General features: G+C 41.1%; 1 protein-coding gene across 7 annotated transcripts in view; it reads right to left on the bottom strand.

Moving 5' to 3' along the window:
• robo2 (roundabout, axon guidance receptor, homolog 2 (Drosophila)) overlaps positions 1 to 23537 on the bottom strand; it is a 259633-nt gene that overhangs the window by 40401 nt on the left and 195695 nt on the right. For all 7 annotated transcript variants that reach the window (XM_040037637.1, XM_040037635.1, XM_040037640.1 and 4 more), the window contains 6 exons: positions 19915 to 20072; positions 19493 to 19613; positions 18928 to 19066; positions 6391 to 6527; positions 5183 to 5194; positions 1249 to 1373 (listed from right to left, as the gene is read on the bottom strand). In XM_040037637.1, coding sequence (XP_039893571.1) covers positions 1249 to 1373; positions 5183 to 5194; positions 6391 to 6527; positions 18928 to 19066; positions 19493 to 19613; positions 19915 to 20072 — 692 coding nt within the window. The remainder of the gene's footprint in view (positions 1 to 1248; positions 1374 to 5182; positions 5195 to 6390; positions 6528 to 18927; positions 19067 to 19492; positions 19614 to 19914; positions 20073 to 23537) is intronic.

Genomic DNA, 23537 nt, shown 5'->3' with positions numbered 1-23537 from the left:
TTGCTCTTGTTGGCTACATGACCACTTTCCTCTCTGTTTCAATTCCACAGTGGTTTTGAGATTTTTTTTTAAATGTATTTTTTTTAAAAGGAGACCACCTCATGTAAATTAGACTTTATTAAATATAATGTAATCTTGAATTTAGAAAGGAAGACATAATCAGCGTAACACATTTCAGAGTAAATACACAGAATTAGACGACTAATGACACAGAAAAAAGTACTTCTTTCTGAGTAGTTCCCACCTTGTCCCAGCTATTCCTGTACTCTTTTATTAGGATCCCCAGAGGGAACCAGCAAAAACAGCTGGATTGAATTACATCTAATCACTTACATGTAGCAAACTGCACAGTTTCTTTTCTATTAGACTCTATGGGTCTCCAGAACATATGAGATGTTCAACTGGAAGAAATGCATTAATGTTATTTAACTAATATACTTAATTAGCTTTAACAAATACCATCACATCACATCACAGTAAGGATAAAGAATAGAAAGCTTTAATAAACACAAGGACAAGTGCCAACAAGTGCAGAAATGTCAAGAATTAACAGTCATTTGAAAAGCCTCAACTTTAATGACAAAGTGAGACACACACAAAATTTGAGTTCACATTACTCAATAGCACTGACTCACGATGCTTTAGGTAACATATTGTTATTTGAGTATCATACCTGTGCAAAGTTGTAAGCATGTGTCTCACTTCTGTTCACTGTTTTCAGAAAACTCTGTTCTAATTGTTGGCCTGCAGGCTATGCGTGAGCGTGTTTCAACCTTAGCGAGAGCTGAATCATATCTGTGGCTCATCTACAAGCCTCAACAGGTTCCTAATTGGCACTGTTGTTGACCGTTGTGAGGACACCCAGGTATTTGAATGGGTTATCTGCTTGAGTGAGGGTTAGGATCGTTCTTATCAGTTCAGGGTCACAGAAAACCAATTAGCACTTTGCCAGGCACACTTTGATTTGGCAGATCCTGAGAACAAAGGTGTATCTATGTGTCTGTGGTAAAGATACCGATCGCAGATAGTGTAGAAGTGCTGTCTGTGTGTGTGTGTGTGCAAAGCAGGGGAATCCAAAAAACACAATGACTGTGTGTACAGTTGGTAGAATCGAAACCTGATAACGCCAGATGTACGGTAGATAATAAATCCCGCCTAAAAAGAGAGTGATATGTTTTCACATGTAAAAAATAATAATGAAAAAGTAATTAAAAAACAACATTAAACTGGATTAGTCTGTGTTTGTACCTGACTCCCCTCCTTCTGCCAGAAGACAGCAGGTTGTGGATTTCCTTTGGTTTCACATGGGAAGGTAGCAGTACGGCCTTGTGACACGATTTGGTCCCTTGGACGGATGACAAACTGGGGAGGAGCTGAAGTCAAAGGGCCAGAACAACAGTGTTAGAGGACCTGCGGTGCATAGTGAAGCCGAACATTAAGGCTTAAGGACTTCAAGCAAAAACAAGCAATATACCACATGGTAAAATCAAAATGGGAGTGCTGTACAGAGCTTCCATGCAGCATCATATCTGTCTTTTGCTCTGAACACCAGTGACTATCATGACTCTCACTGCCATGGTAACAAGGCTGGCCATTCATCCAGGTGAGACTGAAGCTGAATGAATGACAGTCACAGTGGCATTCACACAAGGAAGCGTCTCAGTCACAAAGGCATTTAGATCTGAGACAACACATAGGCACACCCATGCCCTGGAAACATCGAAAACTATAACAGGAATAGACAGGGTTAATTGTGTCTGACTTTCCATATGGAGGGTTTACTCTGCATCAGAATGCATCTCATATAAAAGTCAAGATTGTGAGCAGCTTGATACAACTTCTGATCAAAGCTGTATCAAAAGTGAGTGAGAGAAAGAAAAGACTACTTCAGTGTTTACCACACAACAAGCTAACACTTGAAAAGCTATCAAAGTCTGAAACTGTACTGTGAAGCTTTCTCAGTTAACATTCACACGTTTATCAGCAGCTAGACGAACAGTGAGACATTTCTGACTGACAACTTGACAGATGCAGGTCAATAACAAAGACAGCGGACTGGATACAACTTCTATTGGCGTGCAGTGCTGCCGTTTTTGCTTTCTGACCGTTACGTGACACCAGGTGAAGGAGGGAGAATTTCACACCAAACTTTGTTTCACAGATATTTCAATTGCTTTTTAATGAGATATTTAACAAGCAAAAGCTGACATAATCCAAGTGCATAGATGGCACAAAAAAGGGATATAGCATGTGTCCTTATGCATGAAAAACTTTAGTATCCAGACATAATAATCTATCATTTGATAGATGATGATTGGTACAAGTGCAAGAAAGCATTTTAATTATCTGAGTAAATTACTGCCTGACCCAGGGCCTCTACTTGTTTCTTCGGTGAATGTCATTGAGGGTCATGTTGACAAGAGCCATGTTTGCCAAGATAAAAATCAAAAACTCTTACAGAGGAAACACAGCTCCTGCAGAGATAATGAAAGTCAACACATTAAGGGCCCTGAGTCACTGCCATACTATCAAATAAGCACAGAGAGTGGATTAGAGGGACCATTTTCTTTGCAGAAACACAATGAGAAACACCAAGACTTCTGCAAAATTCTGACAAGAATTGTTGCAATGCAACATCTTGCACTCTTTCTGTTTCTTTTGATTTCTTCTAAGTCCTTTCTCCGATAAGCCAGCTGGTTCCAGTAAGGCCAAACTCTTCCCATTTGGCTGGTTTCATCATGTAATCCCTTTTTGGGCGTGTGTATTTGTCAAAGATACACACAGTTGGGAATGGTGCAGATGGCAACAGATTTACTGCTTTGCCGTTTGGCCTTCTGCTGCTTGGATATCTTGTGGCTCTCACAATGCTGGGCCTGATACAGAGCTCTTAAATCCTGCTCTGGCAAGGTCTTAGTTCCCTCCCTTCTCTGCTCCATTCCATACCACACACTGCATTATTAACAACTCACTAAAATGTGGTTTCACACCTTACAGAATGCCTCCTATCACTGTACTACCCAGCATGGTCCTTTGTCACTTTCTCAATTCCCATTAATGACTCTTTGTTTGCCATCCTCATGGACTTATTTACACACTTAAGCAGAAAAAAGGATGCTTACTTCCTTTTTTCCCCACTATTTATGATTTAAAGTCATGTTAAATGGGCCTGAATTCTTATGCTTTGAACTGTTTTTCAGGTATGACTCATTGTTTCCAAAGGCAGACCAAAAAAAACCCTCTTTTATCTACAGCCAATGTTAACATACCAAATAAAAGGAAGCAATCTGTTTGGAAACCAGTTTTGTCATGACCCACAGATATCTTGGGGGCATTTTCTGAGGTATCTTTTTATTAATGGTTAAGCTTTCTAATGTGCAAGTGTGCTAAACTGTTAGATTCACTAATAAGTGCCAAAAACATCCGATCCATCCTATCTCAGTTGTGTGATTGGTGACTCCAGTTAAATCTGCAATTTAAACAAAAAGGCTCGGCTTTGTCTTTACTGCTTTTCTATTAGTCAACTACATATTTCACAACTTTTCATCCCTATTTCTATCTTTAAATTATATTTGAATAAAATAGTCATGGGGAATGTGATTGAGAATGACCAAAAAGTAGACAGGGTCCAATGGAGAAGAACAGATCAAAACTTTCGACAAATCAAGGGGAAGTTAGTGTGCGACAGTTTCACAGCTTGGCTCAGGGCTAGCAGACATTGGCCCTGTTTTTTATTCAGAAACCCTTAATGACATATGAGAAGCTCCTTCCTGTTCCCTCCTAAGGAAACACACGATCAGGGGCCCATATTTAATTCATGACAAGTCACATCTGCCTGGCTTGGAGAGGGCTCGGCATAAAACAGCAGTCAGGGTGAAAAGAACAAATGGACAAAGAGACAGCGATCCATTCAGCACACTCAAGCACAAATATTTCTTCCTCCTTTAAAATCCCACATTCAATCATATTTTATTCAAAAGTTGACAGCAATTACTGTCTCTTCCCACAGGCAGAGTGAATGTGTAATTTCCTCCATCTTCTTGGAAACTGACAGTTTGACAATCAGAGAACCGCCACTGCTGTTTTGCCAACCAAAGTCCTGCCATTGAGGCAGTGTCTGTTTTTTTCTACCAGTCAAGCTTGTCTTGACACACACTTCTGCCATTCTTTTCCCTTTCTTTCTCCTCCTGCATATTTCTCATTATTGCATTCTTCCCATTTCTGCACTCAAAAGCACGTCTTTCTCTCAAGATGCCAATTTTCACTTACTCCCTCTAACAATCTCACATATGAAGTGTGCCAAATGTGGTTTTCTGTTGACCTACACCAATCTATAGGGAAATAAAACGACATTCCCAGACCGGTGTTCTTGGGCTCAGAAGGAAAGAAGCTGATCAAAACTAAACAGATCTCAGCTCTGTGATCCAAAAATCCACAGATGGCCTCAAGACTCGCAAGTTAAACACATTCTGGACCATATGAGATGACAATGTCTGAGTCAATTACACTGCTAGCCCACTCTTTCACTGTAAAGAATAGAGACTAGAATCTAAAGAACCTTCAGTTTAGAGGAACAATGCTAACATAAGCCTTGATCTATAATAATAAAGCAACATACGCAATATTCATCAGCTGCCAGTAGAGCTCAAGTATATGCGATAAAAATACAAAATGAATAGTAACTTTGTGACAATGCAAAGTTTAGGACAGCTGTTTATCCACGGGAAAGCATTTCTAGTAAAGTCGTAAAGCATCAAGGAATTTCTATGTACCTAACACTCCTGAAATTAAACCTGAGAACTGCCACTAGAAAACATCATTTATTCATTCATTCATTCATTTTAAACTGGATATGCTAAAGAGCACAGCGTGGAGAGAACAAAAAAAAAGGATCTGTCTAAATCTATATCTGATGTATAGACAGAAAAGTTTTAGTATAGTTTCTGAACTCTAAAGTACGTACAAGAGCCAGTTAACGAAAAGAGATACAATCTGCAAATATCTCACAAGTATCTGATGTACAAAAAAAAAACAGCTGAAAGGAAAGGACAACTTATGCAACAAATGTGTTAGTCAAGTACAGGAATGTTAAAGCGATGGTTAGTGATTGTCAAGCAGTCAAATGCAACAGGGTGTATGGAGAAGGCATGCAGCATGGGATCAAATCAGAAGGATGGGTACTTACCGACAGGGCGAGCTGGAAACACGACAATGGTGGAGTGGATACACAAAAGAAACAAATTAAGACACAGACGCACAAACATAAAACAACACAAAAGGAACAGAACATAATAAAATAAGACAAGGGAAATCAAAATCAGAATGAATGACATGTTGTGTTGGGCAAACACACTTCTAGCACAGTGTAAGCGTTACAAAGAGAGGATCCAGTAGGTTTTGTCCACTGCCCACTGGACAGTTTTGCTGATGAGCTCCCATCATCTGTTTCTCAGACCCCTGAATGACAGAGGCTGTCTGATGTGAATACCCACTGGTAGTCAAAAGTCTTAAATTGCATTCAAATTTCAGTGTGGGCAGTCATTATTGCTCCTCAGGGACAAATACACTGCTGGACCTTCTCTGCAATAATGAAATCTACAATTCTATGGGTGGTGTATGTTTGTAGTAGCGAGGCAAAGATGTGTTTGCCATAAATGCTGATGAACAGAACCCAAAAAAAGTAAAGAGGAGGAAAAAGAACCAAAAAAAAAAAAAGTCAGGCATGTAGGTTATATCCAAAGGATGAGTCTTCTGAAAGTGTCACAGAGAAGTAGTTGTTGGTAGTTGTTCCCAATGTTTCCTCTGCATTGCTGTATGGGTACTCATGGTGAAGTAAACAAAAAAACTTAGGTGGTGCTCTCACGAATCTGGACTCATAAACAAGTAGTCAACCAAGGCCTTGTTTTACCTCCTCTGGTCCTCTGTGTCGCTGTAAAGCGCTCCACAGAGACGTTAAACACTCGACTTTAATGGGAAGAAGAGTGGTGAAAATAGAAAAAAAAATGGTTAGAATGATTTTATTAACCTTGCAAACCCCAGGTGTGGTGTGCACCAGTAATCTGTGAAATGGCTTTGCTGACTGGGTGGTTACAGCATGGAGGGCAGTGTGGCTTGCAGGCCACCACAACAGGGGGAGGGTGGCAGAGTGTGTAGACGCTGCACTTGGAAATGTAAATAATTAAACAGATTCATGGACTGCATACATCTCTCTTGGCTATAGTACTCAGCATTATGCATTTCCACTTGTGTAATGGGGACAGTAAGGAGTGAATTATCAATCCAAAACTTCCTCTTTGTATATAAGAAGAATAAGAACAATACGCTCAACAGTTTCTCTGTGTGTTTTTAACTGATTGATTTAATTGTTTGAATTGATATATATCTGTTTCATACCTCTGACTGTGAGGGTGGCGGAGGCCTCCAGCTTGCCCACACGGTTTTCTGCGACACAGGTGAATGTGCCCTCGTCATTAATGGAAGCCTTCTTCACTCTCAGCACATAGTCCTCCTTGTCATACTTGATCTCATACCTGTTAACAAAAACATAACACTAATATTCAAGTTGCCTGATCATCATTTAATTCAAATGCTATAAAAAAGATAAAGCATTAACCAAGTAAAACTCTTTTTAGACCTGTATGACAATAGATGTTAAAGGTTTTCCCCTCTTGGAGTGGTACAGGGAAGCAAAACTGGTCGTTTTGACAAATGGAGATCGCAAGGAGCAAGATCAATTATTCAACAATGACAGGCAATACACAGAGACGTATTCATTCAATTGGAAATGCTCAAAACCTGTGCAATATTCATGAGCTGTTTTTCAATAACTGTGTGTATATATACATGTGTGTGTGTGTGTCTCAGCTCCATATGATTTTTATCGACACTACACTTTCTTAGTGTAAGACATGTTAACTGACTGAATCAATATATCAAGTATAGCAGGGGAAGGTTGTTTCCAATTTCATTGTGGTAGTCAAATATTTGTGTTGATGTGTGTCTGCAGACCTTTGTGAATTATATGGTAGTTGACAAGCCGGCAATGCTGGTATGGTTTGTTTTTGCAGTCTGTAATTGAAGAGGGTGCCTGTTCTGGCAGTGTGTAAGTAGTATGTTAGTTGAGGGGTGGTAGTGCTGTGTGATGGTGGTCTGTCAGGCTGACAGTCCTTCCCTGTCCACAGTCTGTCACTCACAGAGGCCAAAAACAGGCATCAGTTCAACAGATTAATGTTAGATCTGCATTAGACAAGAATGTGATTACAGATATTTTAAAAGATTAGCATGTAGAAAACAATAATATTGGTAGAACTGATGCAGTGCAGTTAGTTCAATAATTTATTGGACAAAGTCACAATTTTTGTGTTTTTGCCTCTGTATACTGCCACAGTGGACTTCAAATTAAACGGATTAAACATCCAGTATCTGGTTAAAGTGCAGACTTCCAGCTTTAATTAAACAGGCTTTACAAAAAAAAAAAATCTGCATTAACTGGACAATTAACTGACAAGCAGATTTGTGGTCAGGTGAGGCCTGTTCCCTTGTTATTTCATGACAAATGAAGCAGACATAATATGTGAAGTTGATTCAATGTGTTGAATTGTTATTTAATAGCTTTTCACTGTCAATTTGAGTATGAGGCACATATAAATGTCTGTGCCAGTAAGGGAGGGCATCATTAGGCTGAAAAAAAAGAATAATAATAAATGAGAGAGACAGCAACTACTACAAGTGAGCAAATCAGCAACATCTGGTAATTTCTTAAAAAGAATGAATGAGGGCCTGAAAGAGTTTTAGCTGTCATATAATATAACTCACAGCACACCATGAAATAATTATTTCAAGAGTTAAAAAATACAATTTCATAACATCCAACCAAGTCAACACCACTGTCGAAGAGGGATCATTGTCGAAGTCTGCAAAGTCTGCAAAAGATTTTCAGACTTTTTCAAATCCACACAGGAGCTTTAAAGAAAAAGCCTGACATCATATTACTCTTTTATTATAGCACATGCCCATGTGCTATAAAGCTCCACACTTGCACTCCAACAACTATTAAAAACACATAAAGAACCGCAATGTCTGCCTAACAGAGCAAACCCTACAGAGATTGAAAATGCCAAAGCAGAGTTGTTTCTGAACAAACTACACTGGTCATGTTCTCTGTAATGAAGAAAAATACTACCCAGTCCAACAGTTTGACTGTTTTATGTGTTTTTAATGGTTTTTTGATAACAATAGAACTTTACAACACAGAGAAATACACCATATAAGGCTTTGGCTTTACAGATGATATTAGTTAAAGGTGTAAAGTTTTGAGTTTGGCTTTTGATCGCCAATAAAAAATGAAATTATACTTTTAAGTGTGTTTGTTTTTTATAAAAAGGAGGATAACATTTACTCTGGATACCACAATTGAAGTTTGGATATAACCACAAACAGTGTTTAACAGTAGTACTTTGTAACTAAGGTAAGAGTATGATATGGTCCATTTCCCTGAGAGTGGAAAACACCTCTCTGCTCAACCATCAGGTGCACTGATGGCTGTTTTCCACTGGCAGCTGCAAAACTAATCTATCCTGTCTATCCATGTCTAATTTTTTTTACCTGCTGTTATGACATTTCCTCAGCAAGCATTCAATGGCAGCTTTATTGAAGTAAATTCCTCAACTATGCCTGTTCCACCCCTCCACACATGTATTTAAGGAGCCATAATGATTATTTGACTGAGTCATGACTGACTGCTTTGTTCTAGAGAGAAGTGATGTACAGTTCAGGTAAGAGTGGGGGATGTGCATAAAGCATTTATTGTTGAAACCGAGTGCGTGGCATCCAGAGGAATGAGGCAGCACATTCTGTGGCAAGCTTGCTGTCAGATGAAAAACAAACAAGCTAATAAAGAAAGCATCCTCCAGTACCTTCCCTCCGGATGGTAAGGATCAACGTGATTTCCTTACTTGGAAGAAAAGGTGAAAGAGTGGTGGGACAAGTTAGGGCTTATGCAAAACAACACGACTCCTGAACAAAAGGAGAGGTGAGCAAGTGAATAATACATAGTTTCCACCGTTTTCAATCAAGCTACGCAAAACGACTCTCAACCGAGGCTGACTCTCAAGCTTCTTGCACGACATGCGCTTTCACCTTGTTTCTCACATTTTAACAATGGCCAGACCAGTCTCAATCGTTTCTGAAAGGTTTTGTCAGCACAGAAGGACTCACCAATAATGAACATAGATTTGAGAAAACATTAAAAGCAACTGGCATTGTGTTTGTTGCTTTCAGCTATTTGTAGGAATCTTTCATATGAGTTTAAAAAAATACATTCATTATAGATTTAACTATAGGATCCAAAGGCACATCTCTAAAGTACGGGAGTTGTATACATATATGTCTGTGGCACAACAGTGGTTACTTAGTATATAACTAATAATTATCTGGCACATTCAAAATCGTTCAGTAGTTAATGGTAAATCTGTCCCTTTTCTCTGTGTTGTCACACTCAGAGCTACAGTTTCTATTTGTTAGGCTACAGCTACACTACAGAAATAGTGTTTAGAGACCACTGCGCAACTAAAATTATTGTGACAGTGTGAATCAACTTACAATCTTCTTGCTTTTTAAATGGTCACTTTGAATGAAGGGTCCAGGTCCGACACCTGTATGAGTTCGTTTCTTCACACTCACATTGGTGCATCAAGAATGTGATAAAACGGCAATAAGACAAAGTAAGTCTGCTATCAGTTTTTGACTGAACAGGGTCAAGCTGGCATTTAAATACAATCTGTTTCTGATAATACTATGATTAACTGTGAGGAAACTCAAATCTGTTGCAGACTGTTGCAAATATGTTGGCATCTACGTCAAACGTGTAGCGCTGTACCAGCGTGCTACTACTAGACCTGGCAGAATCCACACAGACTGGGCCAGATCTAAATTGGGCAGATGTATAAATTTAGAAACAAACAGATGCAGGTAATTAATTTCATTACTGACCATCATTCTAACAAGAGCAGCACAAATTTGCTGATAAATGATAAATAAGAGTAGGCTGAAGACAAAGAAATATGTCTATTACATAAGGGGGAACTCTTCTGTTAAAAATTATAGGGAACTAGTTGTAGTCCTGAGAACCGAGAATCAGGTGGAGAACAGGATTTATCCGGAGCTGCTTTATCACAAACTATATAAACCTGGAATCTATGTATAACAGCTGGCATGCACGTGTAGAAGAACACAAAATATTTTTTACTGGCAGATCCTAAGCTGTCTATGTGTTAATGAAATTACCGCTACTGTGCCATGTCCCCAAATACACAAACTGCTTTGGTTTTTCTGCATTTTGAGAAAATGACCTGGAGTTGCGTACCATCACTGGTGTCACATATCCTGCAGGTACAAAGGCTTTTCAAAAGAAATGTTACGCACACGGTTTGTTGTTTTTCAACTGATGTTACAGCTGCTGTGATGGGTTAATAGAGAGGAAGACACACACTCTTGAGTGAAAACATCAATGTTAATGTGAGATTATTCACTGCATCACTGATGCTGTATGTTACAGAATTAACATTAATTTACTAGATGATCCTTAGTCATCTATGTGGAAAATTATAGCTGTGTTAAAAAAACCCAATAATAATAATAATAATAATAAAGGTGATACGCTGCAGACGATGCTCTGCAGTAAAGCAAAAAATAAATAAAAAATCTCTTGTCCGAGCAAATTTGGTTTTTTTTCAGGAATCTACTGTAGTGTCATAATAATTCTTTAATCCGACAGCATTTTGTGCTGTTGTATTTTGACATTATTTTATGTTGTATATTACAGTTAAGTGGTAGAGCTTCCCAAAGAGTGCAAAGTAGATGGAGACTATAATGTTGGCATGGTTTACCGTTTGTCTTGTTGGTCTTGATTGCCAGTGTCTGAAGTGGAAAGCATGAGTCTGGGAATATATCATTTAACAAACCCTAACCCTAACATACTGTTACATTCAGACATTAATCTAACACACTAACACATTAAATGGAATAACACAGAAACATGGATGTTTCTCTATGTGAACTGCTCATAAAAGGCTTTCAGATGTGTTTTCATTGTGTACCAATTTAGAAATTTACAAATGTGACTAAAAGCCTGAAACACAAAAAGGAAGACATGCATTTGTATGTACTGTATGCATTTCAGATGCTCCAATAAGTACAGTTCAGTTCTTCTCTGTTTCAACAATATCCCACCCAGTCTCATTGTGAAGCAGGAATATGTGGAGCTTCTCTCTAAACACTCAAAGTGAGCACTAAGTAAAGAGCATCAGGGCAAAGCCAAAGTTTTGGCACTGGGCTCACAGTTTTGAGCTTTCTAGTGGTGTCAATTACACACTCATTCTGATAACATCTCCCCCTCTCACATATCGTGTGCAAAATAAGATATGCTTTTCTGTATTAAATTTAGCGCAATTTACAGTAAATTGGGGAGGGGAAAGCGGTGCTCTACCTGCGCTGTGTATAGTGCTGGCGGAGCGCTGTTGACGTCGACTGAGAAAATTGTCGGGCATTAGGACCTCCTTAATCCACTGACACGTCTTCGAGAGGAGCAAGTCTGGGGATGAGGGGTATGACCAATTTCGTGGGGCGAGGTACTGAGGCATTAAACACTCCTTGTGGCAGAGCCATGGGTGATGAGGTCGCCCCGCTGAAGCGCTGGAGGGCTGTCTTGGTTGACACGTCTCTGCAATGTTGCGTGGAGATCAGGGGCAGTGCCTGTGGACTGGCAGACCGGGGTGGTGGTCCCCATCTTTAAGAAGGGGGACCGGAGGGTGTGTTCCAACTACAGGGGGATCACACTCCTCAGCCTCCCTGGGAAAGTCTATGCCAGGGTGCTGGAGAGGAGAGTTCGTCCGCTAGTCGAACCTCGGATACAGGAGGAACAATGCGGTTTTCGTCCTGGTCGCGGAACACTGGACCAGCTCTTTATCCTCTCCAGGATACTTGAGGGTGCATGGGAGTTTGCCCAACCAGTCTACATGTGTTTTGTGGACCTGGAGAAGGCATTCGACCGTGTCCCTCGGGGTGTCCTGTGGGAGGTGTTGCGGGAGTATGGGGTGTCTGGCCCATTGCTACGGGCCATTCAATCCCTATACAACCGTTGCAAGAGCTTGGTTCGCATTGCCGGCAATAAGTCGGACCCGTTCCCGGTGGGTGATGGGCTCCGCCAGGGCTGCCCTTTGTCTCCGGTTCTGTTCATAATTTTTATGGACAGGATTTCTAGGCGCAGCCAAGTGGCGGAGGGCTTTCGCTTTGGTGGCCTCAGAATCTCATCTCTGATTTTTGCGGATGATGTGGTTCTGTTGGCTTCATCGGGTGAGGGCCTCCAGCTCGCACTGGAGCGGTTCGCAGCCGAGTGTGACGCAGCGGGAATGAGGATCAGCACCTCCAAATCTGAGGCCATGGTTCTCAGCCGGAAAAGGGTGGAGTGCCCACTCCGGGTCGGGGATGAGTTCCTGCCCCAAGTGGAGGAGTTCAAGTATCTCGGGGTCTTGTTCGCGAGTGATGGGAGAAGGGAGCCGGAGATCGACAGACGGATTGGGGCTGCGGCTGCAGTAATGCGGACGCTGCACCGGTCAGTCGTGGTGAAGAGGGAGCTGAGTGTAAAAGCGAAGCTCTCAATTTACCGGTCGATCTACGTCCCTACCCTCACCTATGGCCAACCTTTAGCAAATGGGTAGGCTTGACCTTAAGCAAGAGGAAGTACAGTAAATTGCCCACCACAAACCTTAGCAAATTGGGTTTGTGCATTTCATTAGTTGATAGCGCAGATGAGTTTTGCTCATTGGTCTAGACTGACTCCAACTTACTCAGAGTGATTACAACATGTTGGCAATGTGTCTGCATTTATGAATTTGATGGTGATCATTTGGAAACCTTCACTAGTTTGTTTGAGAGGGACTGAAGTCAGACAGTGATGGACCAATCAAAATTGTTGGTTGCAAGCTGGTCACTTCAACTACTCAAAATCCCAGAAAGCCAAAAAATGAAATGCAATCATTCATCAACCATCAGTTTTCCCTGGTCACACTGAGGCTGCCCTCCTATTTTTGCACTAGTATGACTGAGGTCTTACCCAGCAGTCATCGTTAGACTTTAGCAAATTATTTAATTTTACTAATTATGTGATCTTTTAAAGTCTAAAGTACATTATATATGCTTTCGGCAAGATTTTACACTTTTCATTTTATATATTAAGAGCACTGATGAATACTATAGACAATGTAACCAGCCATAAAGACGCTACTGTAACAGCTAAAGTGCTTAGAGAGGTTCCCACAGTCTTGACTGAACCCTTGCCTTGTGGACAACCCAGGTATGCACATATTGGACAACATTCTTATTGTTCTTGGTCCCATCTCTGTCAGACTCTCAAAACAGGATCTTAGGCCCGTCCATGACTTATTAGAGGAACATGAGTACAATCAATCTGTAATCAACTTCCCATATGATATCAACCTTAATGACAAGATGAGTGGAAATACTCACGGATAAGAGGCAGTTGTTGCCACACACACACACCCACACACATACTCGCACACGTACGTACGCACAGCGAGGGAACAGTAGCTCTTTATTATGACTGAACTTGGGGAGAGTTCTGTTCTCTATTAGAGGAGGAATGTAATTGCACATGAAGAAGTGCTGTGGAAAGGATAGGAGAGCCAAGTTCACCCTGCTGGACTCCATTTTTTTTTAAACCAGAGATGGAAGAACTACGAAGACACACACACAGAGAAGGGCGTATACAATCATCAAACACATATCCTCCCATATGTAGAGTCATTCACTCGTGAAGGGAGATGAGGAGTGATAGGAATGTAAGCAAATGGCGAAACAAAGCGGCATTTTTCAGTTGTCAACTTGATGTGTTGAATGCTGAATGTAGAAGGCAGCACAGAGATGACAACTTTACTGGACACAATTTAAAAGGATTACGGCTCAAAAATCCTCCAGATCATCTTAGAGGATTTGCCTTTGAACTGTCTGTCACGAACACAGTCACCCATGTTCGACCCTCAGTCTTGTGCCAATTCACTCACATTAAGAGAATCTTATCTTGGTTGTATGTATGACTGGATGAGTGTGTCTACAAAATGATTCAACAGGAGAGGATCTTATCTGCCTCGCCTCTGCGAGTGCATGTGAACGGAACTGTGAGGAGGGAGAGGGGTTGTGTGCCAACTCTAAGCACATGAGTCAGACTCCAGATAGAGTAAAGGACTAATTCCAGCTTGCTCTCTGGCCTCACTGCTCTAACACACAGTCTCCTCTCTGCTCCATTTCGCTCTGACAGTCTGATCCAGTTTTACACCATCTGACTGCTACTTTACCTCATGCTGATCAAAGCAACCGGAGTATACCTGTCCAAGCCTCGTCAGCCATAAGAGGGAATCAATTAACCACTATTGCTTCTCATCTTGCTTCACTAAGGCCCTGAGCCAGAGCTCCAATCCTTGGTCCCTGGCACACCTCTTGTGTTAGCAGGATAAGGGCCTTCACAACAGTCCAACTAACATTCATCACTGTGTCCAACTTTAATCACACAACGGTTAAGCAAGATTCCAAAATTTATGATTAGGTTGGCAGTTTAGTGGGGAAAAAATTACCCTTTTACCATTATTATGTTTTTTCGAATAGTTCTTCTCCCCATTGCCTTAGCAAGCAGTTCAAACTTTATTTAAAGCAGGCACTATGGCTTTAATGGAAAAAACATAAAACTGGACCTTGCTAACCAATGCCTGGAAGCCTTTTTTGATATATGATGGCATATTTATGGTCGCTTACCAGTAGATGTTCTTAATAATGCATAACAATGTCATATTCTTGTTACAAACTATTAGTTACAAACTATTAGTCAGTTACTGTTAAGAAATCCTAAAGAAAATACACCTGAACAAATGAATAATATTTCATTCACCCACCCCCTTACAGACCCACTCATAAATACTAGATGTATCCACTTATATATCAAGGCAAGTAATGGAGACAGGAACCATAGCTTGTCATCTTTTCATTCTGCTGAGTTGCAGAGGTGAGAAATCACTGAAATTGGGTGGTCAGCATAACACAGGCACTCCTGTCACACTAGCTTTAACAGCTCTCTCAAAAAGAATGACCCACACATCTCTATCATACACGAACCCCCACACATGAACACACCACGAAGGAATTGAGTCAGAAAGAAAGGCTTTTCTGCTGAATGTTGCAGGGGCTGTGCTGTGGAGGTCAACAGGGAAAGGTGCCCTGAATACAGATGGATTGCAGGACCAAAGGGGCTCTGATAAGGCACAGGAGAGGGTACAAGGTTCCAAAGCAAATGAAGAGCGAGAGCTATACCGAAGGAGGGAAAGACATGGGCCACACACTTTGCTAGTAGGCAGCGGGAGATAATACACACTGCCCAAGTCTTTTCACTGGGGTTCATAGACTGTGCTAGAATAGAATCCTTTCTGTTTTGAAAAATGAAGCTCGCCAGCACTCATTTCCAGGCTCTCTGATGTGGGAGAAGCTATTGTGTGCTTTTGGCACGATTCCTCCACAACGTCCAACTGATGGACATTAATCTGATACTAATTTAATCCACGTCAAGACATTTTTATAATTGGAAAGAACTGCTTAAGCGTAAACAAATGTATAAGAATTATGTCAGTTCTGACAAATTATGGGTGACTCTACTACTGTGTGGATTTTAGGCGCAGAAATCCAGCTGCTTGAAGACATCTGCAAGAAGTTTTTCCTGGAGAGGACATGCTGCTTTTCCATCTGAGCTGAATCTTAAATGCTTTGTGTTGACGAAAAGAAAAAAAAGTTCAATTTGAAACACATTTAAAAAGAGGAAGTTGGATAATTGTAATATTACATGTACTGGTCAGTGGTTTTAATCCCACCTGGAGCACATCTAAGTGAATTTTCTTCGCCTATGCTGGTAATAATTAAAGTCCCCATTACCCACTGTTTTTCAGCACACCTAATGGTTTGCTCATAATTTAGGTCTTGTCCTAAGAGAGACCTTGAAATTTAGTTTAATTAGTTCAGCACACTGTTTGAATTTCTGTGTAACAATAGAGGAAGTGGAAGTGTTTCTTTTTTTCTGACCTGACAGCAAAATCCAGTCCTATCTGGGAGCCCGGATGATAAAGAACAAAAGGAAAAACATAACTAGAGAAAGATGGGCTGATCTCATTTTAGCTACAGCTTATTGTTTTGGTCTTTTTGTTTGGATAAAGTGACCATCCTATAAGTAATTTAATGTGTGGTAAACACATGTAATGTATTTAACTCTATCATCTTACAGATCATGGTTCTCTGGGATTCAGCGGAGAAGGATTGGTGCAACTGTGTGTTCATCAGGAATATCAGTTCTATCTGAGCTGGACTTTCCGGGAAAAAAATAAAAAATAGTCCAAAGATAGCAAGTGTATAAATTTGCCTAATTCTCATCTTACTTAGAATAAGATCAAGACTCAGTGTAAATGTTAAAAGATAAAGGAATATCTGGATTCTTTATCATTATACTGCAGCTGTTGTCCTCTGACCTTTAAATTTACAGTTTCAGGCTATTTCCTCTGACATATGCCAGACTGTAATTTAAAAGGTTTCACTTGGAGATTGCAAGGGTTTCAGTATCATACTGTATAATGACACAACAACAGAAGAGTTGACCTATTTCATTACACTGCACTATCAAGGGCTGTTGACTAGTATCCCAGAGTAGATGTAGCTGTTTGGTGATTAATTATTTATTTTTCTATTGCAAACACAGTAAAATGCCCAAACAGTGGTAAACGAGCATCACATTTGTCTTTGTCCTCTAATTGAAACCATTCTGTCTCTATCTTCTTTTCTATCCCACAGAGAGACCGAAGCCAGCGCCATCCTGGCATGCTTTATGTCTATGTGCCAATGTGTGTGTGTGTGTGTGTGTGTGTGTGTGGCTGCCTGGGAGGCTGCTGGAGCCACTGAGCATATTAACAACCTGTTTACTCAGCTGAAGCTCCATTTCCCTTCTTCCTAGTATAAAAGTAGCACACAGAGACATCCACATAGAGATGCAGGCACATAAAGGGACCAGCAAAGTTAAAACAATCTGATGGTAAAGAGAACGGGCCTTGCTAAGTCTCCCTCTTTCTACAGCTTATCATAATAATAAGGACACTGTAACCTTTTCGGTTAAAGAGCAATCAAAGACCACTTCCCACTGCATATAGAACTACTTGATCCTTAGTCATCTACATTCCTGTGATGGAAACCAATACCGATACAGCTGGAGTGGCCCAAAGGCAAACTAGGCACTAGTCCTGAGTGAGAATGTTAACCACTCTTCTGTTAATTAGAATAAAAGGAGTTCTGTTTGATGTTTATTAAGTGAAGATAAGCAGCAGAGAGAGCAGGAACAGATCGTCACTTAACAATATACAATGCAGTCTTCTTTTTGGCAGGCAACAAAGGCAGAAGAAAATGTCAGAATTAAAATATCGTCTGTCTTCACGGTTGTTTTTCTGCTTCAAAGCAAAACTGGGAGAATTAAATATAGCAAGAAAAAACAACCGTTCACATATTGTAATTAGTAACACTGCAATATTTATCTCTTATTAATTTTGGCATTATCTTTTTCATGTGCATCGTATCCAAATAAGGCCAAACTTCAAAGGGATGGAACAGTTAGCAAGGACGCAGGCACATGACACTCATCCTACTCCGTTATAAATCTGTTAATTAGTGTACAAAATGAACTCATTTCCAGAGCCAACTCCCTATCAAAGACATGAGTGAAATACTTTTATGTGTTTGCTTTGGCACAGAGCTCATGTCCCACTGCCCAGTGAACCAAATCCTTATCAGACACAAACAACCCGCCTACGCTCAGCTCTGCAGCTAGCCTTGAGAGAAGTCAGGTCCACTGTGTGTACGTGTTATGAGGTGATCCAAGCAGTGTGTGACTTGCCTGCTGGCTGGGGACAGTATACCGGTTTCTTTGAAGTCCACTTCTAACAATGACACTGCTTTTGACTGTAAGTCAAGTGACTCATGGGAAGAAACAGGCCAACACGCAGGACCCAGAACGAACAGTATCACTATATCGTCAGTGGCTTTTTACAGGAAGTCAGATAGCCTAAAGTTGGCAGTGGTGCTAGAGTTTCTCTCCAAATTGTAGACTTTTATTGCTTTTTCCTTACATCGGTTTCTATTTCTGCAAGTGTGAGTAAACATGTGCATCATGTCTGTGATGATACACAAACTGAACGGGGTTAAACGTGTATAGGAGGTAATGATTATCTTCCAGGTTTCTGGTGTCTATGCCAAGAATTCCCCTGAACAGCTGCACCTGTACATAGACACTTGAGGGTCACGTCAGCTGCTATACTCTGTCTCTTTGTATCTCCTGTCATTCTATCGGTTTCTACCTGTCTGTTACACAACCTGGCAGATTTTTTTTTCCTGCTTCTCTAAATGTCTACATTTCAGCCTCCCGTGCCCACTTACCTGTCAGTCAGATTTAATTGTTTAGCTCCGTATCTGTTTGTCTTCATGCAGACCTCGTCCATGACATGAGACACTGCCTGACTTTTTTGGCATCGACAGGTAGAATGTTTTTTTTTTCCTCAGAATGGTTAATGTGCATTGTGTACAGCCTAATAGGGGTATTTATTGCTCCCTGGCAGCCACACCAGGTGAGAGCTGGCAGTGTGAGTTATCATTAGTTTGAAACAATCACTTAGACTGACACTAGTGCCTTTGCAGTAAGTGCAGTCTGTCACATTAGAACTTAACACATAAGCTGGCATTTAGACAGACAGACACACACACACATGCAATTTAAACTGCTTGCTTATATTCATCTCATTACTTAAAGCGCTGCCATTTGGAGAATATTCCGGTAAAAGTACATACCTCCCACGAGGAACATCAATGTCATCTTTCCTCCAGCGTACATTGGGTTGGGGGTCTCCTTGCACCTGGCAGCGGAACTCTACCGTTTCCTCTTCCAGGACCACCTGGTTGATTGGCCTCCGGAGGAAGGTTGGTCTCTCTGCAGCATGGGCACAAAAAAAAAGCACAATTTCATTATGTTAGGATTTGGCTTTGCTTTATTTCTCACATTGCCCAGTTCCGACATAATTATCCCTCTAATTACTCATATTTTGTTCATTATCTGATATTTCTGTTCCTCCGTGAGGCACAAATATACAGCAATAGTGCACTAAATGGACCTGTAACTTTATTGGAAATATAAGAACTGGCGTTTATTGAACTAACCTATTTATTACCGTTCACTCTGGCTCTTTATAACCTCATGACAGTTTAATGGGCAACACAAAAATGTGCTCCATTAAGCTTTGAGAAAACTTGGCTTCAATGTATTTCTTTTCAGGAGTATACAGTAACGTGGATGGATGTCACTCTGCCAAATAACTGAGAAGATAAATTTCAGGAGGCCTGAAGAAGCAATCCTTACCAAATACAGTGACTTGTGCTGTCTCGCTGTCCCTTTCGCCGACCATGTTGGTACCCACACAGATGTACATGCCTGCATCACTCTTTCTTGTGTTGGAGATCATTAGTTTCCCTCCTCGAATCTAAAAATATAAAATGAATAAATAAATAGATTTAAAAAACTCATAAATTAAAAGCTTGTACATTTTACACATCTGAATTCTGTCCTTGTCAAATCATTGGACAACACTAAAGCAGCATTTTCCCCCCTCACTGGCTTCAAACACATGAATGCCCAGCCAACTGTGCTCAGTGGCAGACATTTCCAGAAGCAAAAGCTCTTTCCTGTGTTCCCAGACACTAATAGCAACATTCACAGTAGACACTGATAATAGTTCTTCTTATTTTGTCCCGTTATTAAAAAAAAATAGCTACGATACTCACAGTGATCCTGTCATCCTTATCGTCAATTCGAATTTTGTCCTTCTTCCAGTAGATGGTGGGTTCAGGATGCCCTCTGGGAGGGACACACTCAAGGATTGCTGGCTCTCCTGCTGCCACCACTACATCCGTAGGGTTTTGTCGAAAGTCATCTCTCAGCACTGAGGGGAAAAAAAGAGCAGCCAATTGAGTAAGAGTACAGTGTTAGTAGATACGGTTTGGCTGGATTTTTCATTTGCCTGAATGAAATCCAGCTTACCATTCTGAAACTGCCTTTCTGCGTATTATGTTAATTGCACAACATAGTGTGAGTGTATGCATCGGTTATCTAGGCTATTTAAATGGGATGCACAGCTTCATCTGACTGGGAGAGCACAAGTGAAAGCTAATTGGAGCTAATGGAGGTCCCTGTGGAGGGAGCAGAACAAACAGAGTCAGAATGCCCTAAAGCCTGGTGTCACTCACTTGTGAGAGCTCACAGGGGTGCAACAGCGCTTCACTTCGGCATGTACTCTTACACACAGCCACATATGTGCTAACACACAAAAACAGTGGGTGGTCTATTGAACAACTGTGGCCTTGCATCTAATCACCCTCAGGTAGGCCCGCCATAGCGGGGATAGCCTCTCCCCCTCTAAAGTGTTCAGCGAAACACACAACAGCAGCTCATTAACAAACAAGGGGAGTCGCTGTCACAGTGAAACACACCAAGAAGCACCGAAGTACAAACATGAAAGCACAATCATGCCAAACTAACTGTGAGAAATTAAACCCTGAGTCACTGATGTATTCAGAACACACACCTACCGTATGAATGAATGAAAATAACATAGACCTAATGTACTCAAAAAAGAGCTGGGGCTTCCCTGATGTGTGAAATGAAACTATTTTTTTCCCTATTTAGTCTTTAATAAATCCGATAAATTGGAATAGCACTTTAGGAAGTTTGGTATCAGCAGTGTAACTATCAGTGCAGCGGTGAGGGACACGATCCCTCTGATGACTGACTAAGCTTGCTGATGAAAGCACTGAGCTTGTTGGGAGATATTTGAAGATACTTCAGGAGGGCTGAATTAAGGGCAGCACCACAGGTCCTTATGTAAATTCCATGTGGCACAAGGGACAATGGCAGGGAGCGCCAGGATTATAAGAGGGGATAACTGGTCCCTGCACTCCAGGCTTCTCTCATCTCTTCATTCACTTTTCTTACCCTATCTACAGAAAGCCACAAAGCTATTGTCTTCTTATTTATTTATTTAGACCAAGGGGAAGGAGAGTGGAGGAATAGAGGAAGCTTTCAACCCAATTATCCTGGGGATGCACAGGGGTATAGAGTGGGACTTTAGTGTGACATGAATTCAAATGAAACCTTTACACAGGGGTAATAAGAGAGAATACAGAGTAGGCAGAGATAGAGATTTTCTCTCTCTTATGCAGGGCTGACCTCTAATCTAAAAAGCTAAGGTAATTAGCAAGCTCCAGTGTGCCGGTCCCCCTAACCAGTGTGGCTAGAACAGCCACCACCAATGGGCTCTCTGTATTTGCATTACAAACAGATGCCCTGCTGTTTAAAATCATAGTCTGGTTTGGACCATACATAGGCCGTTGTTTTCAAGATCACATTGTATTTAATTGCTCCTTTCCATTCATTGCTGATAGCACCCATGGGATTTTGTCAGAATCAATTTCCTTTGAAACAGAACAGTGACAAAAGAAACACGCATTAGGTGCATCATTACGGTGCTTGTGCCACGCTATCTAATCTAATCTAATACGGCACAGTACGTCACAGTAAATGCATCGCTGCACTGCAATCTAAATAAATATGCGATGAATAGAAATGGGAAAATAAATAAATAAAAACAGAGTAGTCACACACTCCAGCAAACAAAGAACAACAGATATACACACACGCACTTGTTGCAGGCAGGATAAACATTAGGTTACAAACAGCTAGGAGCAAATAAACAGACATGTCACTGGCGAGAGGATTATGCTTTGTGTGCAGGTTCGGGGCTTGCTGATACCAAGAAAATACTCACCAGACACATTTACTAAGTAAATGAGAGGATGGGCCAACCCAAATACACTTTGGTAAACTATCTAATCCTAACTGCAGTCATCAAGGTCATCAGCCTACAGTTAAAAAACACCTAAAGCTCAGATTTTCATCCTCTCAGTTTAACATTTGCCCTCCTTTATTACAATTTCAGCCTGTATCTCTACCATGGCTTCATTTGCCCAGAGGCAATGCAATGGGTGGAACAATGCTTGCTACTGTGAGGGAATGATTTTATATTAGTACCTTAACATCGACTGGTGGGTCTGTATGTATCCGTCAGAAGCTGAACTTTTGCTCCAACTCTGAGGCCCTGTAGGCATTCAGGCCTGAATCAGCCAACAGACGTGAAGTAATTACCTTTCTCTTCCCCTGAAACATTCAGCTCTTCTTCAGCCGAAAAACCTCACCTCCCATGAAGTACCAGGAAGCCACAAACTCTGCTCACTCGCTTACTTGCTTATTAATATTTATATATTTTTACATTCCCTTCCCTCTGTTGACTAGTGCTACATCTGTCGATCTGGCTGCGGGCTAAAAAGAACCCATGTCTGAAAAATATTAATATGCCTTTCCCGCTCGTGTGTTATTTATTTATTTATTTCCTAAATATCAGAGGAGTGGGTTGATTTGAATGAAAGAGCATCAGGCAGGGGGCAAAGCATGGCAAATTTGCAGCTCTTTCGGCTGGCACGGTTTCAACACCTCCAACTTAAAGGGGAGGGAGTCAGGTTGCAACTTGTGCTGTAAAACAGCCAAAGGGTTGAGAGTGGAGGTCTTTGCCAACACAAAAACACAAAGGAGACACCCACACAGCTACTTTGTAAGCCAGACTGTGCTACATTGGCAGGAGAGGCCGATGCCAGCAACCATTAGAAAGGTCTATATGCAGGCGTGTTTTTAGCTAAGATAGACTCAGCACACAAAAATCAGCTGGACGCAGATAGATGACAGCTCACACAACGAGCATCGTAGCACAGGGGTGGCAGGGCAAGGACAGCATGAGGGGAAATATTTTGTGCAGTGCCCCCTCTTCTTCCACCTAAGATATTAGTCACTGGAGGGTGACACTGCTTGTCAGAAAGATTAGTAGGGAGCCTTGACTGAAGCGTCCAGCCTGCATACCGAGATAAGTGCCGACAAACACTCACCTACAGGAGCGCACCTCGGTTTGGTTCACAAAGGTTGTGCTCACTGCCACAACACCACAGACGTCTGAGACCTATTTCTGACATTCACATCACCTTGATAGATGCTCCCCACATACACAAACAACTACACACCAACCCTGACAAACTGTGAAGCAGTCTTAAAAGCCGCCGGCTTTCATATCTCTTTGTGATACTGCAAATATGAATATTTTTGTATGTTTGTGTGCTTGTTATTACTCTTCCCTCCCCGTTAATGGTAGAACAGACCCTCCGTGCTTTCATAGATATTCTCTTGGGTCAGGGGCTCAGAAATGCACAGTGAGATTACAACAGTTAGAAGCCTGGGGCCACACCCCGACACCCACACTCTGATTAGAAAATAAACCATGCACACACAAACTAGGAGAGCTGTAGAG

The sequence above is a fragment of the Simochromis diagramma genome, unplaced genomic scaffold (assembly GCF_900408965.1).
Source record: "Simochromis diagramma unplaced genomic scaffold, fSimDia1.1 OVJJ01000463.1, whole genome shotgun sequence".
NCBI lineage: Eukaryota > Metazoa > Chordata > Actinopteri > Cichliformes > Cichlidae > Simochromis > Simochromis diagramma.
Note: the sequence above shows the minus strand (reverse complement) of the source record. Positions and strands in the feature narration are given on the sequence as shown.